General features: G+C 38.3%; 1 protein-coding gene across 6 annotated transcripts in view; it reads right to left on the bottom strand.

Annotated features, from left to right (window-relative positions):
• Positions 1-296: 296 nt before the first annotated feature.
• The window catches only part of RBBP6 (RB binding protein 6, ubiquitin ligase), a 32,009-nt gene continuing 13,495 nt past the window's right edge, over positions 297-18,810 (bottom strand). For 2 of the 6 annotated variants that reach the window (XM_040589497.1, XM_040589498.1), the window contains 14 exons: positions 16,491-16,535; positions 14,011-14,099; positions 13,762-13,858; positions 12,781-12,920; positions 11,715-11,887; positions 10,852-10,955; positions 10,060-10,409; positions 8,859-8,955; positions 8,701-8,779; positions 8,551-8,608; positions 7,069-7,434; positions 6,610-6,711; positions 3,425-5,173; positions 297-2,291 (listed from right to left, as the gene is read on the bottom strand). In XM_040589497.1, the coding sequence (XP_040445431.1) occupies positions 722-2,291; positions 3,425-5,173; positions 6,610-6,711; positions 7,069-7,434; positions 8,551-8,608; positions 8,701-8,779; positions 8,859-8,955; positions 10,060-10,409; positions 10,852-10,955; positions 11,715-11,887; positions 12,781-12,920; positions 13,762-13,858; positions 14,011-14,099; positions 16,491-16,535 (5,019 nt within the window). In that variant the 3' untranslated portion in view covers positions 297-721. The remainder of the gene's footprint in view (positions 2,292-3,424; positions 5,174-6,609; positions 6,712-7,068; positions 7,435-8,550; positions 8,609-8,700; positions 8,780-8,858; positions 8,956-10,059; positions 10,410-10,851; positions 10,956-11,714; positions 11,888-12,780; positions 12,921-13,761; positions 13,859-14,010; positions 14,100-16,490; positions 16,536-18,810) is intronic. The other 4 variants (XM_040589501.1, XM_040589502.1, XM_040589499.1 and 1 more) reach the window with 2 other exon arrangements.

Raw genomic sequence — 18,810 nt, 5'->3', positions numbered from 1 at the left:
AACCGTCGGTACCAGCTGTTAACAGTGGCTGTATGTCTGGGGCCATTTACTACCTTCTAGACTATGAAAACAAGTCCACTTGGCACGTGATGAAAGCGCACCTCTGGGCAGTACCTCCCCACACAGCGTCAGTTCAGCACATTTCAAGTCCTACCAGTCTTTTCAAAATTAAACCCGCTGATATGTTATTTTTCATAGCTGTTAGCTACCAGCAAGCTTTTACAGGCAGCTTTTTTCTGTCACTGCTCTTTTCCCTGCTAATGTTCAACTATCACTGGAAGTGTCATCACATTGGATAGTTTACTGAAAACTTTTTTTATTGTAATCAAAAAGTGACATAACAGGGCTGTAATGTATTCTGCAAATCATTCTGCTGATATTTTATAACTGATACCAGCTTCTTCTGCCAGGCAATTAAAAAAAATTCAAATGTGAAAATTTTCACAGTACAGTAAACTCCACCCAAACTAATTAACGGTGGTTAAAAAATAAGATGCCCCAGCAAAACCTTTCATGTTACATGGTCACAACTCACAATTCTGTACAAAATGTTCACTTTTATAAAGCTCTGATGTAAAAATCAAATAATCAAGCAGCAATATTTTAAGTGCAGCACAGGGTCTTTCATGTCATTATTTACAACGCTTGAATTCGTTTACATTTTAACAAAATTTAATACAGATGACTTAGGAATTAAGTCATTTTTTTATTATCTGTCATTCTATGTAGTGACAGATTTCACTTTTTGGTCATCTTTCTCTTTATCTTTGCTCTTCTTCGATTTTTTCTTCTTGTGTTTGTGTTTTTGGCTCTTTTCCAATTCCGTTTCATTTCCAATGTGTTTCTTATGCTTCTTGTGTTTCTTATGCTTCTTGTGCTTCTTCTTCTCTTTTTTCTTTTTCTTTTTCTTGCTGTCTTGACTCTCTCCTGAGCTGGCACTGCTGCTGTGGCTTCGAGTCTGACTCTCGGAAGGGCTTTGACTACGGCTGCGGCTAACACTGGGACTGCTCTGACCTTGACTTCTGCTTGCCTCAGGCTGGTCAACTGCAGCAGGTGCTGCTGTTTCCTCTTTCACCTTCTCAACAGCCTTTTCTTTTGCTTCCTTGGGATTTTTTCCTGCAGCTTCCTCATCTTTTGCAGATACATTACTCTCACTGTCACTTTCATTGTAGTCTGGTACAAATGCAGCCTCGTCAGTCTCTCGAGTTAGATCAGAGGAGAGCCGTGAGGAGCTGCTTACCTGAGGCTTCGGCTTGGCAACGCTTTTATCGGTTTGTCCAGTCACATTCTCTTTCTCATTTTTTACATCTGGTGATTCTTGTTTTAATGGTGGTTTATTACCACCTGGCTCTTTCTCTTTATTGCTCTTTACTTCTGGTACATGTTTCTCCTTCTCTTTTCCTGAATTTTTATCTAGAGGCTTGTGTTCCTCCACTGTACGCTTGGAATCGTGAGCAGCTTTGTGATCAGACTGCTTCCGCTCACGTGGAGGACTGTAGCTGCTCCTTTTGGCATCTCCAGCACCCTTTTTGGATTGCTCCGCTCGTTCGTCTCTCGGCTTGCTTTTCTGTACCGATGTTGATTCTCTGTTTCGAGAAGGGGAGTCTTTTCTCCTTGCTAATTCACTCTTTTCATCTCTACGCTTAGAACTAGAATGATCTCTGTTGCCTTCATGGTCAGATTTTTTCTCTCTGTTCGGAGTAAAGTCTTTACCAGCAGATCCACGGCCAGCATCATGTTTCTCTGAAGACCTGCTGTCTTTGGAAGATTGAGAAACATTTTTTCCATTTCCTTGTTCAGTTGGACGTTCTGAGTGGTCTTTTTCTGGCTGAACACTGCTCTTTCTCTTCTCAGAAGTATCCTTGTCCGACAAAGAATGATCTCTGTCTTTGGTTTTTCCTTTTTCATTTGACAGCGAACTTTTTGAACTTTTTGCATCATGCTGGGAGCTTTCATAACTCACCTCTTTTGTAGTCTTCTGTGTTTTCTCCAAAGGCTCTGTCTCTTTTTCATTGTGTTTTATAGGGTTTGCTGGCTTAGCACTCACATTTTTTATAACACTAGCAGGTTTTCCTACGTTTGCGGGCACCTGGGTAGATTTAATGTCCTCCTCTTCAGACTCAAAGTCATCTTTATCCCACTTTGACTGAGGGACCTGGATCATAATAATGACATCTTCAGCGGGGGCTGTTATATCATTATTATATTCCTCCATGGTCTTAATGACAGTTCGTTTTGTATCTGGCTTTTCTTCAGGCTTTCTAACAGGGCTTCCTCCAGTAGAACTAGTGCTAAGAGGAAAAAAAAGCGTCCATTAATAATGACTGAGATACATGCACCATGGTCTTTTGTAACATTTTATAAAATGGCTTTTGTTTCAATTCTAAATCCTCAGCATTTTTTCAAAAGATGTTCAATTAAGGGAGCAGAAAAGAGAAAGGATGAGTCCACTCGCTAAGATTATGAGCAATCAATTAATTTAGTATCTTGCTACTACACATTTAATTAATAAAGACACAAGATTATCAGACTGGGGACTGGCTGATCTTGTAATTCCTTCATGTCCTATTTCTACCAATGGCAGATAAATTAGATATACATTCTTGTTTCAAACATGTAAGCAAGCCATTATGGAGAGGTATATACCACCAAAGTTCTATTCTCATGTCCCACTGTTGTTCTTCAGAAAAATGTATGTTTTAAACTCTTTAGAATATCAAGACACTATCTCAGGTCTCCAGTATTTGGTTTTGAGTCTGCTTAGTCCTGCTCCTTTAGACACTGAAATTAAGTAAGAACAGCTCCACACTAGATCACTTTCCCCCCCCGCCCCCCCCACGTAACACAATGCAATACAGAAGAGAGATCTCCAAGGTAAGTACCAGAAGCAGTTGGCACTGAGCTGGAAGCAGCATAGCTGTGTCAACACGGCACTGTGCTCAACACCAAAATCAGTACAATACATTGGCGACGAAGTAGCTATTTCTGCAAGGTATAATTTTCACGTCACACTGACAGAAGTACATAATTACAGTACCTTGCAATTTTTAAAACACAAAATATGGCATAGCATAGACATGTCTGTTATTCTTGCCTTTAGCAGTAAGCTGGATTTGAAGGAAGACATAGAGGGGACACCTCAGAGATTCAACATGCAATGAATAAGAGCGGAAAAGTAAGTCCCAGAAGTAAGGGTCAAATACATCACCAATGAATTAACTTTGTTAGCCTTCTGTGCAGGACAGACTGCTGCTTTAACAAAATCTGGGTTTGACCCAAGTACAGTTTAACAGGAAAGATCACATATTATTCAAACATTTAGCACAGATTTAGCTGTTCCTTTCATCAGTCACCATAAAGACTTTTACATTTTTTTGTCAGGAGAAGGAGGAAAGAAAGAATAGTACGAGAAATTATGAGGTACCTGGTGTAATCTACAAGAGTTGAACTAGATCCATCAGCTGCTGTTACTTTTCTTCTCACTTTCCCCTTTGATTTTTCTTGTTTAACTTTGCTGCTGCTTGGCTCAGGTTTCTCAACAGGTTCTTTTGCGGGTGGTACATTTTCTCCACTCACTATCTTTTTGCCAGTTTCTCTGTTAAGTTTAATCTTTTTTGCCGGGTTGTTAAGAAAAGCAGATTTATCCTTTTCTGGAGTTCGCTCTCCTTTTTCACCATCAGCCTCAGTCTTTCCCTTCGGTGATGTTTTCGATTCAGCAGTTTCTGGTTTAGAAGCCTTTATGGAAGAGGCTTCGTGTTCCTTATCAACCTTTTCATCTGCTTTTCTTTTTCTTTTTTCAGGTTTTGCATCAGACTGTTTGCTTTTTTCAGCAGGTTTTTTTGACTTGTCCTCTTTGTTGGAGGGCTTCTCTGACTTGGTTTCTTTTGGATGGTCTTTCTTTGCCTTTTCCTCCTTTGCTGGTCTGGTTTCTGGGTGATCTTTCATCACTTTTGGGTGAACTTTCCGTGGGGTACCAAGAGCCTTCTCATCCTTTTGAGAGGAAGATGTTTTAACACTGTCTGTCTTTGGCAACTCCTCCTTCACTTTTTTCACAGGAACTTCTGTTCGAGGAGATTTTTCACGATCGGTGTCAACCTTCTCTTGGGAAGCTTTAGCTGGTTTTGCTATATTGTCTTTCTTAGCAGGAACAGCCACTTCAACTTTCCGCTTTGTCTTGTCAATTTTGGCTTTTGGCTTATCCTTCTCTTTTTTCTCCTTCTCAGACACCGGTTTGAAAGCAATAGAGTCTGCTTCCATGGGCTCATCTCTCACAGGGGTAGCATCATCTCTGCTTGGGAGCATGAACAGAGAGTCCGTTTTAACATCCTCTGTTGTAACTGGCTCTCTTGATTTTCTCGCACTTTCTAACAGCTCAGTATTGGGAAATCCTTCATTCTCATCCCCTTTTCGTCTCTTCCGGTGTTTTTTATGTTTATTTCCTTTGCCATCTCCCAGTGGATTTTCCACCTCCTTCTCTTTTGATTTCGTAGGATCCTTGATGCCATGGCTCTCTCTTCCAGAAGGTTTTTCAGGGTAATTTCCAGCTATACTACGATTTCTGTGGCTCTGCCCACCAGGATAATCCTCCCTACGTCCCCGAGCATACGGTGAATTCTCTCGTCTGGTTCCAGGTGGACCAAACCTATCTGGAGAAAAGTTCTCTCTGTTTACTGGAGGTCGAGGTTGAGCGCCAACAGCATAGCCCTTGTAAAACTTCTCATACCATTCTCTATAGTTCCTTTCCCATTCTCTGTATCTTTCCTTTTCAAATGGATCTCTAAAGTCAACAGATCTGCCATAGTAAGCTTTCATATCATATGGTGGAACTTCTCTGTATCTGTTAAAATACTCCCTTTCTCCTTCCCCTTGAGGTATAGTCCGTTTAGTGGGAGACTGGCTTCTAAATACAGGAGACCTTGACCGTGAATGGTATCGTCTATATGGGGGTGACCGTGACCTTGAACGGTGATAACCATGTGACCTCGACCTAGAACGATAATTACGGCTCTTCCCTTTGCCTCTTCTTTGATACGGCGGTGATCGTGAGTAGGAACGAGAATGGGAACGACTAAATGACCGAGAGTAGGAGCGAGAGCGGGAAGAACCTGATCTTGATTTGGAGTAGGTATATGAACTTCTAGAGTAAGATGAAGCACTATAAGGAGACTTGGACCTTAAAAAAAAAAAAACAACAACACAAAAGAAATAAATGAAGTTAATTCAAAACTGTCACTCTCCCCAATTTTTTTCCTCCCAAATCTGTTTGTTTTTTTTTTCTCCTCTCCATATGCTTATGTCAAAGCTTCTTTCAGCTGCTGACATAATGCTACTGCAAATTGAAGAACTCGATAACATGTAAAAGTTTCTGCTTACAACACAGAACAGCTGCTGCTTTGTTAGTGTAAAAACATACACGAAGGGTAAGTCTGTTTCCACTCACTTCTATTGGATGAACTAACACAGCTACGGATTGATTTAAGGTAGTGTATACTGGCCTCTACTGGTATGTGAGCTCACACTTTTTTCACTACTCAGCAACTACACGCAGTGCAGACAATTTTTGTTGCAGTAAGATGCAAAAAGAGCAAGACTTAATAGCTACAGTGCAGTATCAAATATCAAGAAAACAGGGTTTAGCCTGAAGATGGTAAAACTCAATGTTAAAGTATCAACTTGAGCCTATTTAACTTCGTTATTTATTTGGCAATTTGTGCAGGATGCAAAGCACTTGTACTGCAAACTTACATACAGCACTACTTAATTAACACAACTATACAGATGTCCCAGCAAGATTTTGCATGTACCTCTAGTTCTAACCAAGGCTAGCGACCACATTTCAAGAAAAATCATATCTACAAGTTTCTAAACTCAGCCTCTTGTAATACAACTCAACGTCATTACTCTAGGGAAGATACTGACAGCATTGCTATCAGAGAGCTCTTCAGACTCCTGTCCAAGTGATTTTTTGGAATAGAAAACATCAGCGACCCCAAGTTTTTTCTTCACAAGTTTATATTGTTTTTTTAGAGAACCATTTCGCATTATTCTGCATATGTTCATTAGCATAATTTTTCCTCTCAAAGTCCTTCACCAATTTAAGTTTTCCTTAAAAACAAGTCTGATCTTTTAATTCCTAAGAAAAATTAAACAATGTCAAGAAAACATTAGCGAAAGCCACCAGTTTGCAGTCCATGTTAAAATCTCTTCATGTATCCACATGAGATAAACAAAAGAGGCAATGAAGACAATTTCTCTCACATATCTTCTCCGAAGTGCTTTGAGGTTAACGGTTACAATCAGAATAGGGAGACGCAGAAAATCCAGCAGCTACACCTATTCAGTTTCTAGCCTCCTCAGGGTGGTCAGGAGGTGAAGGATGTCATTACAGAGAAGCTTTAGACACCTGTTCCTTAACAACTGCTGCCCGATCATAACTAACAGTCAACTGCAATCTGCCGTATTTGAGCCAGTAACCTACACATGAAACTCCTGTCACTGCTAATCCTTTGCATCATCCAATCCATCTAACTATAGAGAGGTGGAGTGGAACTCCTCTCCCGATTCTTCTAGACAATCTGCTTCTCCATTACGGACATGTAAAGCAGTTACCTGGAAAACGAACGCCTACGCTCCTTTTGAATCTTTTTATATTCCATCAATTCCTTAGCAAAATCATTTGTAAACTCATCAAGTTTGGACTTTTTCTTTTCCCTGTTAAAATAAGTTTGACCTTTATTACAATTATAGTTTGACCTTTATTACAAAAAGACATCAAGAAACAAAACATGGCCAATATGAGAAAATGTATACTGCATGCAAATGCAAAAGGTGAACATCCTATTTAAGCAAAAACAGTTTTGAATTCCTACAAGTTTTAGGGAAAGTTTTAGAATTACGTATGTCTTGTTTTAGTTTTGCATGTTTACAATCTGCAACGAAAAAGTATATTGGAAGAAATACTACGTCATTTTTGCTTATGTCAGATGCACTTTAGTGTAACTGCAGTCCGATACGCTATCGAAATACAAAAATGAAAAACAATGCAACTTTGCTGAGCCAAATACTTACTCCTCTTTAAGTCTCCGCTGTTCTCTGTAAAACTCCTCCCTAGATAAAGGAGGTGCCTGCGTCGTTGGGATGGTATTTGAATGAGCCGTCGGTACTGCTGTTGGTACCCAGGCTGACGACATATTTGCAGGAGCTGGGGGGTATCCTGGAGGGGGGACACTGTACCCAGCAGATGGAGGCTGACCAGGTGGAAACTGAGGAGGAAACTGTGGTGGTGGCACCCCCGGAGGAAGAGGAAGAGCATGGGGTGGCGGAGGATACAAGGGAGGTGGAGGCACAGGCACAAAGACTGGTGTTGATGCTGGTAGTGTTGGGGCCTGAGTCCTTTGGGTACGGTCACCGTGTGGGCGCCCTCGATTTGAACTTCTAAAGAAACCCAAAAACATGTGTCACTGTTTTGTCACACTCTGCACTGATCTTAAGAGGACAGTGAATAGAACATGGTAGCGAGCACTTCTAGTTCTCAACTCAAGCACTTTTCTCCCCGCTTTCTGTTCATTTGAGACTATACTCATTTCTTGGTCCCTGCAACATCCTCACCCCCAAGTTCCCTCAGTCTTCATTCCTTATACCCAGTTTTGCGACTGTGTGTGGGAGTCTGCTTACGAGAGACTCCCACCTCCCAGGTGCCAAGTGCCCACCACTCCTTGATATACTCAGTACTCCACACTTCTGAGCTTCAGAATACTGCACAGTATCAACTAATCCTTCTCTCAAACATTTTTTAACTTCTCTCACATATGCTTCCTATGTTGTTGCTTCATGGTGATATATTTGGCCTGTTCTTGTCCCTGAATTATTTTCTTGCTTATCAAATTTGAGATTTTAGATGATCTATGGGATAGATCCTGGGGTTTGTTTTAAAATTTTATAAACACAATGCATCCTTACAATCTGTCTGTAACAAATATATAGCAAAAGCAAGGACTAACTTGATACTGCAGTAACAGATAAAACAGACCCCTCTCTCTCCAGCTGAAAGCAGTTTGGCTGTTTGAGATTATTAAACTGAAGAAATTTAGAATTGCCATAAAATATCAGCGTTGACTCTTTTCCAATAATTTGCACAAACAGTATCAACAAAGTTATCAAAGAATGAATGCTGGAGGCTGACTTCTACTGGGAAATCCATTTCTTCAGCCCTATTCAGCCAGTAATCAAAAGGATGGCTTTCCATCTGATCTTTTAATTATATTTAATTTTTATATGAAATTGATGGTTTCCTCAAAAAGCATTCATCTTTCAGAGCCCTCTTTTCAATTATGTACTGGAGTTTTATTTTAAATAATCTTACCACAAGCACAGATCCCCATTGTTAAAGCTAATTCAAATTAAGCCATTTAAAAATTAATTACCACTTGTATTCTCCACAACTACCTGTGCATACTTATTTCATTATAAATCAGCTGTTGTGTAAGTTATGTGCTACAGCCTAATTTAACAGGTTACAAGTGATACAGTGAGTTTCTGTGGAATGCTTACAGTTCCCAGCCTGGTCTGCCACCTGCTGAGCGAATGGTACCAGCTCTCATCGGATGACCTTTTGGAGGGGGTAGAGGAAAAAAGAAAACCATTCAGTTTATCTGAAGGTATTTTTTTCAGAAGAAATTCTAAAGAGTTATAGCTACTTACCAGTTGTGGGTATTGATTGTCCTTGAGGGCCCAAAAGACTTGGTAACGCTGGCTGTCTTAGTACAGGAACCTGATAGCCCTTGTGAATAAACGCAACAGTTAGAAAATATACTCTACTAAAATACAGGAATCATTGCAAATGTTGAAATAAAATTTACCTTCTCTTCCAACAAACTGCTGATTGACAGGGATGAAGATTTAGAGAGTTCAGCAGCAGTCACCAGAGCAGCAGGAGGTATAACAGCATCGGCATCACTACAAAAAACCCCAAATTTTTATTATTCAAGCATTGTTCTGAAGTGCTGTTTGAAACAAAGTCCAAGGTGAGAAATGGCTGACTACTGTAAATGGGGAAAAAAAAATAAAAAATAATCTTCACCAGATTTACGAATGTGAAGTTGGCCAATTCCAAAGGAAGCACTGAAGAGAAGTCAATCCAGACTACTGGCATTTAAAGAGGAAGCTCAATAGAAAAAAATTTTATTAAGCCAGCTGCACATGAAAGGATTAGAGTATGTATAACCCACACACTGAATCTCAGTTTTGGAAGATGCAAGAACTTAAATTCTATTAGGAAATGTTTATGTGCTAGTTCAGAAGCTGCCTTAAGAGGTTCTTTTGAATTGTGATCCTTTGCATTCAACAGTACAGCTGAGCCTGACAGACTTCTGGCTATTTGCATTCAAGGCATAAAGTTGAAAGGATAAGCCCTAAACAACAGTACAGGTGTTTAATGTACTTTCATATGACTTTGCTGGGTTGCAAACTTGACTTTCATCTTTGTAAATACTTCAAATTTACAGTGTTTCAATGTTTGTTATGCCTTACTGACTATACTGTATATTACTGAAGATGACACTGTATATTACTGAAGATGACACTGACATTGTAGTATCGATGACGGAAATACTGCAGCAAAAAGGAATGTGAGAACACCTGGTCCATTTCACCTATAACTGTGCTTTTACACTTCTCATTAAAATGTTATTTTCTCAGTACTAAAGAGAAACTAATGCACTTAAGAAGGTTTGACAGAACTAAAGGGTTACTTTAGGAATTGCTAGCCACTTAAAATCAAAGGGCTCCCAGGAAAAAAAAGGGTCCTCTTTCAGGGTAAACTTGTACTGAATGACTGATAAGGGAACCAAGCAAGAAACACTTCTGAGAAAATTCTTGCATGAGGCACACTTCCAACTTAGCAAAGTGTCCCCATTTAAAGTAAAAACAAAAACCCGAACTTCCACAACTGGAACTGTCACCAATGCCATATAAATCGCTAGCAGAGAAGCTTAAGAAGAAGAATCTAACTTAAGCATTTTGGTATCTTTTATATCCATGCCGATCTACAGATTTACTTACCGAAAAGGTCCATCTGGCTTTTCACCACGCAGAGATAGGGACACTGCTGGAGGGAGATCAGAGACGACGACAGAAGACGGATTTACTGGCAGCCCAGCTGCCACAGATGACTGACCAGGGCCCAAGGATGACAAAGCAGAACGAGAAGCCAGAGAAGCTAATGGAATCATTAGTGGATCCTGCTGTCTGGAAATTGCTGGCCGGAGTAGAGGCTGCAGGTTGCGTGTTATTGTTTGTCTCATTAGTGGTGGTGGAGGTGGTGGCGGTGGCAGCTGCTGCTGCTGTTGCTGCTGGATCTGCTTACGCAGCCTTTTTGTGTAGCCAGTTTCATTTTTGAAGTTGTTCACAGCCTAGAGGCAGAAAAATATTTACAAAAAGGTGACATGAAACTTCACTAGATATATGAACAAAAGCCTCCAGAGTAAAATTACTTGTTTATCTCCATAAATGCTATTAAGCTAAAAATAAATCAACATACAGATATAGGAACATATGACATTAAACACTGATATTAACAACTGGTAACTCAAGAGTATCAGTAAAGTACTTCAGTGTTAACACCACATTTGAAAGGGAGGCCACCATGTTAAACCCAAGTGTGACCTGATTTTGCCAGATTGTCTGCAAAGAGTTGTAAGCTTCTGTAACAACAGATAATACATTTGAAAAGTAAATTTAGCCTTATTCAACTTAGCCTTGCTTAAGGAGATGTAAATTAGTATTTTCTTCCCTTTCAGCTTTTTACAAATAGACTTTTCTTACAGTTTATGTAAAAGTAATTATAAATGTTACCTGGCGTAGGAACTTGTTGGCAATTAAAGCATCAGGAGAAACATCAGTTTGATGACACGTTGGGCATGTATGTTCCTCAGATTCCAGTAATGCTGTTCTAATACCTGCAAAAAATAAGAACCATTGAAATAGTCTTTAGCGAAATCTAAGGGAATTTTTGGGGTTCCAATCTACTATAAAAACATGTGTATGAGATTAATGGGTGAATATAGTCTTGAATTGAGAGCATGAAGCTATAAACATTTAATAGTGTAAAAAATTTCTAGTATGCAGCAAATAACACAGTTTTGATATTTCACTATTCTAACATTTGAAGATGTAGAGTAGGCTCTGTCTTGGCATTTGAACTGGTCTTTTTTATTCCCCACCACTTGATACAGTGAGAAGTCACCAACCTCAAGGTCACAAATAAAACACTTTTCAAAAAAAATTAGCAGGTTTGAGTTCTGAAGGTTTTAATCAACTCTCCCATGGAGAATGTGGACTAAATGCCTAACTGTCCATTTGGTGCAGATCACAGCGAGTCACCAGAGTTGGATATGTGATTTTGTATGAAAGAAAAGGCTGTGGACAAACTAAATGCATTTGATATCTGATACTGTAATCACGTGCACAATCAGGCACTATTCTCATACTCGTCCTTCCGCATGTAAAGAGGATTTAACTAGATAGGTAAAAAGGGAAAAAAGCTTTCAGCCTGTTGTTTTTTTTTTCACTCTATATGAGAAAAGTCCTCTCCTATTCAGGTTATACTTAAGTATTAAATAGAACTGGTAACAAAATAATTCTTATCATCTCCTATTTCTGCTCTCAGATGATCAGATTTGATGATCTGAATTAACAAACATAGGAATAACACTTACATTCGTCACAGTAACTGTTTCCACAGCAGGGAATAACAACTGCATCAGTCATTATATCTTTACAAATGAGACATAGCAACTCATCTGGAATAGGATCATCTTCTTCTGAGGAGGAGGATGGCTCCTCCGGTAAAAAGGGAGGCTTCTCCTTCTTTCCTATAGCATAAGCTTCCCTGGAGAGAGGGTGGGGAAAGAGAAAGAAAAAAAGTTAAAAGGAAACTTGTCCAAGGTTTGGATTTTACCAAAAGAAGTTAACAGATGCAATTCTTCTCACTCCCCGTTAGCCTTCCACAATGTAAGCATTTAAGTTAGTTTTTTTTTTTTCCTAGAGCCACAACACTAGAATAGGGAGGGGGTAACAATTTTGCTCCTGCAGAACTCTCCCATTCACCAGATCCACTACAAAATTAGCTCAGACTAGAAAAATATTTTCAACAGTTAGAAATCAGATGAAATAAAACCCATCTCTCCTTTGCCAGAGGGCAAATGTAAATTGCAGGCTCAAGATAAAGCTAGTCCCCAAATAATTACATTTTATAAATGAAAGTAGTCTTATGTTACAGCTTCGACAAAAGAAGGATCCATGACAGAAGAACAGCTACCAAGCGCATTTTAAAACAGCCACTGTTCTCAGCACACAGCAGTATTTTCTTAGTTTATAGCAACAGGAAAACTTCAGTCTGTTTCACACAGGAGATCTGACATAAGTCAGAGGGGAGGAAATCTCAGTCCAACATTATTTGTTAAAGTTTGCAGAAAGCCTTTGAAAGACAAACCAGATGCAAAACAAGCTTTCAAAGAGAACGATTCCAACTATAAACACTACTGAAATGTTTTGCAGAAATACAGATTCTTAGCATTCCACAAGTTTAACCAACTTCCAGGGGCATGAACAGTAAGATCACTGTTTCAAATATTAGAAAGCACCACAGATTTTCAAGGTCAGGATACAATGACAGTGAGTCCTCTCCTGTACAGATGCTGGCCAACCTGGTTGGCCACTCAGGCATTTACACCTGGCTTCTCTTGTTCACTTTTTGGTCAGCCTGATTAATTCCATACTTACGCATCAATAGTTGGTATTGCGTATTTCCCAGTGTTTGTCAACATAGCACCCTTTGTATTTGGATCTTTCACTTCCATCATGAAACTCCTTGGGATTCCTGTGCTCTTTTTAATTCTGGGAACAGACTCAAAATTTTTGTCCTGTTATGAAAAGAAATGCAGACCTCTCTCATCTTAAGACCCACACTTAAACAACATTTGAATGATTATTTTAAACAGAAAAAGCCTTTAATCCTCTCCTTTTACCTAGTGTAAGGGTTGCTTAACTAAAATACTTATTTTTCTCTATTAATGTAGTCAGAGAATTCCAAAGGTTTGAGCACAAAACACACGAAGATTGAGTGTTTTGAACCCAATCAACATTCTTTGGCTTAACTTCAGGATCCTTAAGGGTGAAACATCCCTTTGCTCACCTTCCACTCAGAGAAGAGACACAAACCCACTCGAAAGCACAGTTCAGAGTGACAGCTTAATTCAGGACTCTGAATCAGTCACTGCAGAAAACTCCTATTCACCGTCTATATATGAAGGCTGAATTCATACCTCATACGTATACATTCAATGACTAATGTTCAATAGCATTAATAGTCAACCAGAGGCTTGTGTAATTAAAACATGCAAATATTCAACACATGAGGTCAGCAGAAACATCTTATTTTTCACAAAATACTAAAAGCTGTGAACTATCATTAAAAACCAGAAGTTAAAAACAGGGAAGTAGTAATACTGAAATATATCAAAATAGATATGAAAGTTCACAGAAAAATCCATAGATATATTTAATGCCTAAGACTTAGAAAAAAGAAAATCTTACAATTATAATTCCAAGTTTCCCTTGAATCTGAAGGGCTTTGCAACACTGCCATAACACCTCTGTATTTCACCCCAAGAAAAACAATTCTTAATATGAACATTCATGCATTTGTTAAGTAACTGCCAAGGTAAAAATAATTAAAAACTAAGAAGTCCCCCACAATCTTACCCCATTTGTTGGACAGTTCTTTATGTAGTGGCCAGGTTTTCCACAACGAAAGCAAGTATATGATGGTGGAGGTGGACCCAAGGGTTTCTTCATGTAACTAAAAGGGTTGGGTTTTTTTTTTGGGGGGGGGGGAGGGGAGAAAAAGAAAAAAAAAAAGAAAGGTATGCATGTGTCTCTCTTGTTAAAACAAGTATCTTTACAATTTTTTCATAATCTTCAAAGAACAGATTTGACATTATCAACACTTACTTGATTGGATCATATTCATGGCCAGACTGTGTCATCATAGCTTTTATTTTATCTTCCTCGGAAGCATTGGCTTCAGCCAGATTGGCAGTCTGTTTAACAGGTAATTATTTGACACACACATTAGAAACACATTTAACCCCACACAGCCAAAGACAACACCACTCATCCAATCCTGTAAAGAGCAGCACAACGCTAGCTGAGCTTGCATGAGAACAGCTGCTTATATAAAATACATTTGTCCTGAAGATGTTCTGGGGAGTCCTTACGCCATTACATGATGTTTATGTGCCTGTTAACCTACTTGAAAAGAGCATTCTTGGGCACTCAAAACCTTAGGCTCTGTTTGTACCTTACATAAAGACTTGTGTAACCAATCCAATTTTCTTCAAAGCGGACTGAAGCTACGTGTAGAAAAAAAATATTCTATCCAGTACTTTTAAACTGATTTTTAAGCTCCAGACTATTTGAAGGAGAAGATATCCACTGTACATTTAACTGAGAAAGATGTATGCAAGTACCATTTTGTTTACATTTTGCAGCATTAAAAGGACACACAACTTCAGAGTTGGGGCAGTTGGTTTTGCTTGGTGAAATTCAGCTTCAGACACAGAAGCATTAAAAGGAATCAAGCTTTTTATAATCCCTCAGCAGGACAAAAGATTCTTTTCAGCAAGACATCTGACCATCATGTGCTGTAGGCAGTCCAAACTGCATGTTCCCTCCTCATTAACTTCTTCATGTTAAGTGATTTAGCTACAGTAAGCACAACCTGCAGTTTTTTTTCCAGTTGGCTGTGTCCTTTTAACCTACAAATTGTAATATAAACCTTATGCAGATCTAGATCTTCGAATTATTTAAGCCAGCTGATTTTTTTAACAGTAGTATTTGTTAAAATATTTGTATTACACACTAGTCCAGATACAAGCAGGGTCTAAGGGAGTGACTGTAAAGTATTTGGACCTTCAAGCACCTATCATTCAGATCAACCACTCATGTTTTATATCTTATAATGCATTCATTCACAAAAGCAACCAACTAGTTTCAACTTTTTATTAAATGGTTGTTTCATATACACAGTTTTTTTTCTCAACAGTAACATAAACCAGATTGACATCTATGAAATCATTTCAATTAACATTTACAGAAAACTTTACAAATACTTGACTAATTTGTTTGAACCCAAACGGTTTACAAAACACATCCAAAAACCACAAAACATTAGTAGGAATAGACCAAAATTCAAATATGGCATTTTATACATAGTAATAATAAAACAGAAAACTGTTAATACATTGCCTCCATGCTAAGTCAGTCTGCACTAAAGAGGTTAGAGTAAGTAACAGTTTTGAGCTGCTTTATGTTATGTTCCTGTATTTTTCTGAAATACTTAAAATTTTCTCAAAACCTTAAATGTGTACACCACTTGGACAGTTTTCCACATTTTAGAGTAAAACTTCATGAAGTTTACAGAACCAAGGACATGTTTAGGGACAGCACTAATGGAGACCAATTTCTTTTGGTGGCTACCTTCCAAGCTTTCTTTTTTTTTTTTCTGCCAAATGTACACAATTTAAATTCTGCAGTGAGAGAGGGAAAAAGTTACCAGTGGAAGAGACTTCTTTCTCAGAAGCGAGCTCCCGCCTTTGTTTTCAGAAGAACTAACTACTCTGCATTAGGCCCTACCTTCTCTAATCTTAGTCATTTTAACTAGTAATTTAACTGGCTAGCACTATGCCTTTTCACCAAGTGCAATCACTAGTGCTTTCCCAGACAAAGTTACACATTGTTGAGCAAAAAATGCAAGCAGTTCCATAGCAAAACATGGCATTACAACAGTTTCAGAAGGTCACATCTGCTAATATGCCACACATACACATTGGTATATTCCTATAAACAATTAGGTACATTTACACAATTTACACAGTCTGCGTTCAAACAAATTAGATTGTGTTGTCCACTGTATATAGACTACAATTTATGAAATTGTGCAGCATTCAAAGAACGGATCTGTAACTATAATGACTAGAAATTCAAAAATAGCCATGCAATTGTCCATGTTACAGAAATGCTTCTATTTTGGCTGTTGCAAACCCCCCTGGAATGTCCATAACTTACAGCCAATTAAATTCTTCTGCAAAAATTGTGTTAGTTTCCAACGCAAAATTAATGAAACGTATGAAAAACGGTAAACAGCTTCTGAAGTGCTTCTTCTTTGTGTCTTGAAGATGAGTAATACTGCAACATTATGTTGAGGCTGATAAGGTACTCCCCTTCTATCTTCCCAAACTGGGAACTACTCTTTACAGGATAGTATCAAAATATACACACATTTAAAAGTTTAAATAAATACTTAAAATTATTAAAAATTAAAGTTTTGTTCAAATTACAACAGTTATTCAGCTATAGATCACAGTATAAATTTAAAAATATGAAGCAAACACTTGGTTTTTTTAAAGTATTTGACAAGAATATATATATACCTTAGTAAGCTGGGCCAGAGAAATAGATGCAGAAGAGTCATCAATCTGTTCACAAAAAATTAAACACATATTCAAGTTCTACAGTCAAAACATAGCAATAGTTAACCTCTACTGTAGTCTGAAAGCCTATGCTATATTCTGAGTGTCACTGAAAGAGGCATTTCCAACCCAGTGCTATTTGTATTTGTTCAAAACAAAGTCCAAACCTACGACAGCTTAAGGGTGCCTATGTGGTTATGAGAAGAAACTAAAACAACCAAACCCACTTGAGATCAACTTATTGTTTCAGAATATCTGAGAGAGGGACTCTTGTCAACTGTTCACAACTGCTTAAAAGTTGAAGGGGTAAGGAAGCTGTAGATTTTCAGCTAAAAGGGACTTTAAAAAAAATTTAGGTTTATTTGAGAAGGAAGCATCACAAGAAATTTATTTTCAGTGTAGTTTGTAAAGTAATTAGTTATTGTCTCAACATTTCTAAATGCATATGCTTTTATGTATAATGTCAAAATAAAGCACAGGCGCATCAGCCCTGAAACATGACCTCTGCCCCTCCTATTAATAAGTTTTAAAATGTCAAACTCATCATACCCCACAAAACCCTAATAAAAACATTAATCCAAAACATCAGCCATAAAAGTAACCCCCCACTCAAAAAACCCCACTGCTTAGACTACTTTAAAAAAGTGCTTATCATGACAGAGTAGCCTATAAAAAAGGAGAAAACTATTTCCTGTACTTTATTAGGCCACAGGCCATACTATCCAAATCAGTTTGGTCAGTGTGAGAATTTAATATTTTCCTTGCTCTCAGACAAAACCCAGGTTTTAGTAGCAGGCCAGTACTAAGTAACAAGAGCAAGAAAGTGTAGAGCATACTCTTGACAATGGCAACATTGATTGAGAGCACAATGCTGTAATTTTTTTTTCGTCCATTGCAACCACACTCCTCCCTCCCAACTACCTACTGGATAGCTTGCAGGAATGAAGACCCCAGGCCACTAGTTAGTAATGGGCCGCAGTGTTCATTGACAATAATACTGAAGTGCAGTTTTTCCACAACTATCTCTTACCCTATTCCTTTACCAGTATACTGAATTATGCCAAAAGTAGCAGTTAAGCTTACACTAGTAAAATGCTATCAAAAAAATTCAAATAACTAATTTACTGTCTCAAGTTGCTCAAAAACATGCAATAAAATTGCACTACGTAAACTGAACAGCTCTCCTCGAGAGGTCACTAAACTGATCAGAAGAAAGATGAAAACCCTTTCCTGGAAAAAGCTCTTGCCCTTTATTAGCTAATGGAGTGTAAGAATTCAATGGAGCAGTTTTAGCAGACTCTGGGGGAAAAAAAAACAACATCTACATACAGAAGATAATTCCTCACTCCAGTTAACCATACCTTCTCTATATGTCTAGGAAAGCACATACAACATTACTGTATTACTAACTAAAAAGCTCTTGAAAACTTGCCTTTAGAGAGGAACACCCAGACCTGGAAAGATACCTTCTTTTCTTTGCAAGTCTTACCAAGATTCAACTTTCCTTTTTTTCAGAACATTCTGTACCTAGTTCTGTTAAAAGGAAGTCTGATCAAGTATTTTGAAGCTTCATGCACCATATGCCACTTTTTTTACATGTGGAAAAACAGGCCTATGTCCTCTTGGGGCAGGCACAACCACCATCATTTTGTGGGTCTTCACCAGCAAACAAAAAAGTAGGAAACTTTCTATTGAAGTCTAGCATTAAACTAGTCTAAACTAAAGTCTAGTATTGACCAGTAACTGAAACATAACAGGTAATAAACTCTTAATTAGCTCTCACATTTTTAGTAAGCAGTTATTATATGGCCTGCAGGCAAGTCTGATTTCTTAAAGGAGGTGACAGCACTCCTTCCTACTGAACAGTTATCAACAGCAGCAAATAGATAATTAACGCACTATTTAGTACGTGTGCCCCATGGCCATCTTCCAATGATCCTCCATTCTTGCGTCTTTTTTTTTTTCCCCTTTAAATTTCTACTGAAATATTTCCTACCAGTCCTTCCAGTCAGTTATGTAGAAACATCTCCATGAAACTTGTATACAACCCTAAGATAATACTGCAGAAGAATTGGGGGAAAAAAAAAAAAAAAAAAAAGGTAAAACAAGCCCACCCCACCCCAAAAAAAACCCCAAATCAACAGTCAATGTATTAAGTCCCATTTAATGCAGAAGACTAAAGAGAAACTAACATAAAGCAAGTGGGAAAGGGGACAGAAAATAAGAGGAAAAGGCTAATTTCACTACCAGAGTGCTACATCTAAATTACAGTGATTTCCTG

The sequence above is a fragment of the Falco naumanni genome, chromosome 4 (assembly GCF_017639655.2).
Source record: "Falco naumanni isolate bFalNau1 chromosome 4, bFalNau1.pat, whole genome shotgun sequence".
NCBI lineage: Eukaryota > Metazoa > Chordata > Aves > Falconiformes > Falconidae > Falco > Falco naumanni.
This window is presented reverse-complemented; position numbering and strand designations above follow the sequence as displayed.